An 8,024-nucleotide genomic window follows, 5' to 3' on the forward strand; every position below is an offset into this window, starting at 1 on the left:
CAGCTCTTCTACCTTTGGATTCTCAGACCGCAGCCAGCTCATCCCCCTAATGAATTCACAAATGCATGGTCCTGTCACAAATGTAGGTGTTAGAATATTCTTGCAGCAATGACCTCTTGCCTCTCTGTGAGGCCCAGGCTTTTCCCCGGACTCCCTCAGCTGTGTCATACTAGCCCCCTGAGAGTATCTTCATGTCAGTCAACCCCCGTCCTCTCCCTGGGGTCCAACCCCAGAAGCCTGAACCTCAGCACCTAGCCCTCACTCTCTGAAGGTGTGGGTGTGTAAGCAGCTTCTTGGCTGGGAAATGCTGTTCAGCAACGATCTCCATGGTGAATTTTTTCCATTTTGCGTTCTGAGCACCTGTTGCTATGTTCCTCTCTGAGGTTGTAAAGCACCCCCCCCCCCCGCCAATCCCACCCATAAAGGTATTTCCAGGTGTGCAGAAACTTTTGCTCCTTCATGACTCCCTCCCAAAGGCACAGATCCCCATCCCAAAGTCCTTTGTCTCTTTTTTATCTTTATGTTTTGCAGTACTTCATTCCTTGGAGATTGGCTTGCCTTTTAAGTCTGGGTTCTTCTGCCAGCTTTCAGCAGGTGTTCTGTAGGAGTTGTTCCACATGCAGATGAATTTTTGAGGTACTTGCGGGGGGTGAAGGCAATCTCCCCATCTTATTTCTCCACCATCTTGAAAGTCTCCCTCATACAGTATCCTTTTGCACTTATTTCACTCTAGGACCCTCTAAGTTGCTGCAAATGACAGAATTTCATTCTTTATGACTGAATACTCTTCCATTGTGTGTGTGTGTGTGTATGTGTGTGTGTGTGTACCACATCTTCTTTATCTATTTGTCTATTGGTGGACACTTGGGTTACTTCCATATTTTTGCTGTTATAAGTAGTTCTGCTGTGAACATTGGGGCGCACATATCTCTTCAAGTCAGTGTTTTCTTTTTATTGCTTTTTCTAGGTATATACCCAGTAGTGGAATTGCTAGATCATATGATAATTCTATTGTTAATTTTTTGAGGATTTGCCATACTGTTTTCCATAGTGGCTGTACCAATTTATGTTCCCATCAACAATGTAAAAGTTTTCCCTTTTATCCACATCCTCTCCAACATTTTTTATTTGTAGACTTTTTGATGTTATCCATTCTGACAGATGTGAGGTGATAGTTTGTTTTTATTTGCATTTCTCTAATAATTAAAAATGTTGAATATCTTTTCATGTGACTATTGGCCATCTATATGTCTTCTTTGAAAAATGTCTATTCAGGTCTTCTACCCATTTTTTAATTGAGCATATCTTTGACCTTTGAATTCATGGAACTCAGAAAAATTGTAATTAGTTTGAGGTTTAATGTTATTTTATATATTACTTATAAAGCAATGGAGCTTCCCAGGTGGCACTAGTGGTAAAGAACCCACCTGCAAATGCAGGAGGCGTGAGAGTTGTAGATTCGATCGCTGAGTCAGGAAGATCCCCTGGAGGAGGGCATGGCAACCCATTCCAAATTCTTGCCTGGAGAATCCTCATGGACAGAGGAGCCTAGTGGGCTACAGTCCATAGGGTCAGAAAAACTTGGACAAGACTAAAGTGAATTAGCACACAGGCATGCATAAAGTGATCATTTAATTAGCATTTTTTTTTAAAGCCATGCCACATGGCATGTGGGATCTCAGTTCCCTGACCAGGGATTGAACCCATACACCCTACATTGGAAGCATGGAGTCTTAACCACTGGACTGCCAGGGAAGTCCCTTAATTATTATTTTCGAATTTAATAGTTACACAGTTAGATTTTGTATATGATACAATTGACTGTACTGCATCATTATTCTCTAAGCATATTATCTGTTGTTATATGTCTGTAGACTTAAATCTCTTTCTTACCATTTCTCTGCCAACAGAACTTCTATTAATTCTCTAAGATCCATCTAAAATATCACTTCCTCTTTGAAACCTTCCCGAATCTTCTAGATAAAATGAATCATTCCCTTTTCTTTTTCTAAAATGCCTTGCTTGTATGTGCTTGTATGTGGGCTGCATCACTTATTATGGTATGACTTTTAAGTTTTTCATATTATTCTATCATTATAGTTGGTATGTTAGTATGTACTTCATGGCTATACCTTATTCATTTGTGCCCTCACTGGGCTTAAAACAGTACTTATAGTAGATACTCAGATGTGTTGATTCTAATTAATCTTGAAGAATTACTGTAAAGATTAAATGAAATAATATAGCTGCCTTATACAGTGCCTAGTGCTGGTACTCAAAGTTTCCCTCCTCTTTCCTCCTCTTTTACTTTTTCCTCTTTTTTCTTTTGCTTCATTTTTCTCAATTCCCTGTATATTCTGCCCATAACAAGATAATAGAGATTTCTTTCTTTGCTTACATGTCTCTTCTTCAGGGTACTAACACTTTGTACCTCTCATTTGTTTATGTATTTATTTTAGGTCACTGGCCCTGTTCAAATTAGAGATTCCCTTAAGAGAGCAGACAGAGATAATATGACATCTCCACCACTCCTGGATGCCAACCCCATGAAGAACCCAGCATTGTTAAATGACATCAAGATTGAGCCCCCAGAAGAACTTCTGGCGAATGATTTCAACCTGCCCCAGGTGGAACCAGTTGACCTCTCTTTTCACAAGCCAAAGGCTCCTCTCCAGCCTGCCAGTATGCTGCAATCTCCAATACGTCCTCCCAAGCCACAGCCTGCTTCCCAGACTCTTGTAGTGTCCACTTCAACATCAGACACAGGCAGTTCAGCAAGCATCCGTACTGTTCTGACTCCAGGCTCTATCCTGGCCTCATCTCAGGGCACTGGTGGCCATCAGATCTTACATGTGATTCACACCATCCCCTCAGTCAATCTGCCAAATAAGATGGGTAGCCTGAAAGCCATCCCGGTGGTGGTGCAGTCGCTGCCCATGGTGTATACTACTTTGCCTGCAGATGGGAACCCTGCAGCCATTACAGTCCCATTAATTGGAGGAGATGGCAAAAATGTTGGATCAGGTGAGCAACAATGTGCCTCTTTGCTGAGACTTACCTACCTCCATCTATTCCCTTTTTGAATATTGTATCTCCTATTTATTTCCCAATTACTCTTGCACACAGCTTTAAGAGCAATTTTTCATAAATACTGTTTTCATCATGTTTCTTTGATGCTTACAAATGTACAATGACTCTTTTTAGCCCATGTTTCTCAAACTGTGGTATGCATATCTTTGAGTGAAATACTATGTATCTTACTAGAACCTCTATATTATTTGATAGTAAGTAATTTAAAATATTTTATTAAAAAGAAAAATATAATATTTGAATAATATTTTAAGATAAGACAGGAACTTCAAAAACACTTTTAATCTTACTGAGACAACCACCCTTAGGTAGAGGATGTGTTTAGTCTCCTACGCCATTGGGAATGCTTTGGTAGAAAAGTTGAACAAGTTTCTCGCCTTACATACATAGCCAGCCTTACCTCCTTGCCTCTCCCAACACTTTAGCTTTTCTCTTCCCTCCAGGTTAAATAGTCTTCTTTGAAATTTTGCCATCTCTCCTGTGTTCCACCTCATTTGGCATCTATCATCCTTCATATTATTTTTTACATGCCTGTATCACAAGTATATGGACATTCTTCCCAACTAAATTGTAAATTGCTGGAGGACAAGACTATCTTATGTTTCTTTGTGCATCTTCAGAAAGCACAGTTGTAGATAGAAGTTATAACAAATCATCTGATGAACAAACTTGAAATTTTGTCCAGAGGAGAGTTCATATGATGTAATGTTACCTTTTACTTAATTTTAAATAAGTTTAGAATTCAGAAAGATATGTTTATCTCCCTTTCACCACTACCTCCCAGCCATCCAGTTCCCTTCCTAGAGGAATATCTAATTTGTAATGGGACATGATGGAAGAAAAGGCTATATGCCTTTTGAAGTGATTCAAGATACTTAGCTTCACCACATCTATAGAATTACAATCAGTTTTGGATGTTCAGCTTTAGGAAAGATTTTGGGAAACTGGATTATAGTCAGAGGAGAAAGATTAAGATGGTGAGAGGACTCAAACTCATGTCAGAGAGGAGCTGATAAATGTTTAGCATGAATTAATAAGACCAAAGGGGAGATATGTAGGTAGAAATGACTAGGAACCAGATTTCAGCTCAATGTAAAAAAAAAAAAAAAAAAACTTTCTCAGAGTTTTCTACCTTTGAGATTCAATACCTTATGATCACTCCATCACTAAATGTATGATAATGAAGAACATACCAAGCATCAAATTGCTGAGACTCTGTCATGTTCCTTTGAATGAAAATGCTATTATTGACTAGTGGTTAATTGTGGTAATGATAAGTGTTCATAACAGTCTTGTTTCTGATATCTCCTAAGGGGGTTAATTAATGGGGAAAAATATTGTTATCAATTCTCATGTAGAGAGAGAGCCAAATAAAAATGGTAAAATACAATTTTTGTGTGAGAATATGATTATATCGAGCCAGTTTGGATGGTTTTGATGAGTTTTGAATTGCCCCATAATAACCATCAGAACCATTTTAAATAAACAGAATGAATTTTTAAAGTGTTGTAGTTTCAAGCTAAGACCATTAGCACTGTGGTCTCCAAAATGCTATGCTTACACTTTGGTTGGGGGCAAAAAGGGGTGTTGCACAAAATATTTGGAGCATAAGAAGAAAGCATCAAAATCTTTATTTGTATTTTCTTACCCTTTACATGTTATTTTATTTATTTTCCATAATCTGCACAGAAGTTTAGGATATAGGTACATTTAGATCATAAACACACATGCACATGCAGAGACACAGACACAGGTGCATGCTTAAAATGTTTTAGTGAATGATATACAATGTATGGAGATGACTGCACTAACCAAGTACTCCCCACCCTCAACTTTATTGCCATCCTTAAGTTTCTTCTGTATAGAAATTTTGAACATTTCACTAGATCTGAGAGAGGGCTGACCACCGGACTGAGTTTTGCTAGGGATCAGAAACACCAATGTTTGACAATAAATACTTGAGGGCTTCTGCCAACATAGGTGAAAGGGAAGGCTGCTAATATGTATCAAGCCCCTACTCGACACCCATTATGTGTCTCATCTCAATGACTCATTTTCATTTAGGAACACAAAAGCCAAAGGAGATGTTCTCACCTCTGGTATGAACCTAGACATTGATCTGAGGACAGCCAGATAACTATTTAGAGTTTGATTAAACAAACACACATTGAACCTGACTTTTCAGGAAACCCTGTCTTGGGAGCTGGAGATAGAGTTGAATCATACTCAGACCATATCCTAGAGGAACCCACCATCTCACTGTCTTAGAGAAGCTCATTCTAGTGAAAATGCTCCAGAAAGCTCCTTTCTACACTTACCTCAAAGTAATTTCTGTATCCTGTTATGCTAAAATTTTAAATGTTTTTCTCTTCCTTTCATACAAATATACTTCTTTCATCTTTGCTTTTCTTTATTTCTCTGTCTTGCTGCTACTTCTAATATTGGCCAAACTGGGGATCCTGAAAATGATTAGAGACTCATATATTTGTAGCCCACAATGCTCTTTTTATTTGTTTTTAGTGAAAGTTGAACCCACATCTATATCTCCACTGGAGATCCCAAGTGACAATGAAGAGAATGCAATTGAGAGTGGATCCTTACAGGGTATTCAAGGACTACAGCAAGAGTAAGTACTTTTATCTCTACTTCAGGTTGCTCTCTGTATATATGTGTGTGTCTGTGGTAGAAGTAGAACAAATTCTCAGACACCATAGTAAGAATTTGTGGACAATAAAATATAGATAAACTGCCTTTTCAGTGAAGGTATGAGCTTGTATGCACACATGTGCATGGACATGGATGTTATGACACAGTAATGTTCTAACTGTAAATCATTGATTTTTACCCTTGAAAAATCTACAAATTTCCTATGAAATACAAATGCATTCTGTTTTTTTTTCTGTAAGTTTAAAGCAACCTTAGCATTGGCTTGCATTTTAGCAACCATGTTGGATGAAAAAACACATTTCTTTAAACCTAGGAATGAGGCTTATTCGAATGTAATGCTCACATAGCTTGGGGACAGAAACCACCCAAAGAAATATTACCACCTTCTGGGACCTGCATTTACTCAGCATAATAGCCTAGTTGAGGGAATTGCTTGAACTAATTTCAATTATTTCTTATTAAATTTGCATAAATTAAATGCATGTAAGAGGGGATCCCATTACACATGAATTCATTCATTAGCCTCCACTTTAAAATCATTATTTGGCCCTATCTCTCTTTGTTTGCTCAGACCAGCAGCAATGACACAAATGCAAGAAGAGTCCCTTGACTTGAAGAGAAGACGGATTCACCAATGTGACTTTGCAGGATGCAGCAAAGTGTACACCAAAAGCTCTCACCTGAAAGCCCACCGCAGAATCCATACAGGTTTGCCCACCTCCACCCTAACTACCCCCTGCCACACACACACCAAATCTCTGAGAGAAAGGAAGAGAAGAAAGTCCTGAAACAAAGTTTGATCTATTTATACTTATGGGCACAGGTTCCATTCGTGGCTTTTACCCCTATTCTTGTTTCTACTCTACAGTAGCTTTCATGAAACCAGCCTAAGAAAACATACACATGGTGTCTTCTGAATAGTTAAGATCCCCGTTGAGCCCCTGTAGATCTTTCTAATTGGGAAGTCTTAACATTTATGCAAAGATAAAGGCAGATAAGATTCCCTCCCTTGTGATCATCCCCACAAGTTTTACGGAGTATTGAAAAGCACAGTGAAATTAAAGCAGGCTTTTGCAGCTCAGCACCATCCACCAACCTATAACATACCTTTGTTCTCATTCGAATAAAGGTACCCTTAAGAAAGAATAAGCACTTCTGTGTGTAGACTTTTGAACTCTGTGGGAGAAGGTGAGGGTGGGATGTTTCGAAAGAACAGCATGTATATTATCTATGATGAAACAGATCACCAGCCCAGGTGGGATGCATGAGACAAATGCTTGGGCCGGGTGCACTGGGAAGACCCAGAGGAATCGGGTGGAGAGGGAGGTGGGAGGGGGGATCGGGATGGGGAATGCGTGTAACTCTATGGCTGATTCATATCAATGTATGACAAAACCCACTGAAATGTTGTGAAGTAATTAGCCTCCAACTAATAAAAAATAAAAAATAAAATATTAAAAAAAAAGAAAGAATAAGCAAAGCAGACCTTGGGGGCTGAGAGTTGAGGCTAAGGGAGTAAGCAAATGGTCCCATTTGAAGAACTATCACTCAACTCTAAATAAGTATTACCAAATCTCCCAAATTAAAAATGTAAGATTTTTTAATGTGAAACATCCTAGATTTCAATTTTGTCTTCTAATTAAATGAATTTTATAATACCAAAGATTCAAAGAAACCTGCCTATGGGCCAGAAGTAGCTTTTCAGTCATCAGTTTGTATCCTCTTCTTAAAGACTTCTCATCCCCAATCATCTCCAGCTCAGAAGTGAGACTTGGACACTTTGGACAAGGAAGGGACCCTCTTTTCTTGTAAACATATACTGTATTACAGTCTGTATAGAAGAGCCTAGCTTTAGTTGATTTGCCCTAAGGCTATTAGTATGTGACTAATTTTTAGACTGCGTTGTCCCAGTATTTCTGTAACACTCTTATTTGTTGATGTTTTATTTGCTTCTCCTATACCTAGGATGAAGGCTGATTCTATTGAATATGTATATTATGTTTAAGTATTTGGATTTTCAACATGCAAAAGTAGATGTTAATAGTTTACTGGACTCCTATGTACCATTCACCTAACATCATCAGTTGTTTTAGTATATGGCCAAATTTGTTTTTTTCACCCCTACCTACTTCCCACTTCCCACTCTAAAATTCCAGACATCATATTATCTGCATCATAAATACTTCAGAATATATCTTTAAAATGCAAAGATGTTTACAAACAAGCACAACATTACTAGCACACAGAAAATTTCCTTAATATCAAAT

General features: G+C 38.3%; 1 protein-coding gene across 1 annotated transcript; it reads left to right on the top strand.

Annotated features, from left to right (window-relative positions):
- Nucleotides 1-528: 528 nt before the first annotated feature.
- KLF8 (Kruppel like factor 8) lies at nt 529-6,648 on the top strand. The gene is made up of 5 exons (XM_043458329.1): nt 529-636; nt 2,460-3,024; nt 5,611-5,716; nt 6,329-6,465; nt 6,626-6,648. The coding sequence occupies exons 2-5, from the start codon at nt 2,514-2,516 to the stop codon at nt 6,646-6,648; spliced, it is 777 nt and encodes a 258-aa protein (XP_043314264.1). The 5' UTR covers nt 529-636; nt 2,460-2,513.
- The last annotated feature ends 1,376 nt before the right edge of the window (nt 6,649-8,024 follow it).

Source organism: Cervus canadensis, chromosome X (genome assembly GCF_019320065.1).
Source record: "Cervus canadensis isolate Bull #8, Minnesota chromosome X, ASM1932006v1, whole genome shotgun sequence".
Classification (NCBI taxonomy): Eukaryota; Metazoa; Chordata; class Mammalia; order Artiodactyla; family Cervidae; genus Cervus; species Cervus canadensis.

What these genes read in the sequence shown, in the direction of transcription:
- KLF8 (XM_043458329.1), top strand. Translation starts at nt 2,514, where the DNA reads ATGACATCTCCACCACTCCTGGATGCCAACCCCATGAAGAACCCAGCA. An exon ending in TGGCAAAAATGTTGGATCAG is followed by an intron (nt 3,025 to 5,610) that starts GTGAGCAACAAT and finishes ATTTGTTTTTAG; the next exon opens with TGAAAGTTGAACCCACATCT. An exon ending in ATTCAAGGACTACAGCAAGA is followed by an intron (nt 5,717 to 6,328) that starts GTAAGTACTTTT and finishes TTGTTTGCTCAG; the next exon opens with ACCAGCAGCAATGACACAAA.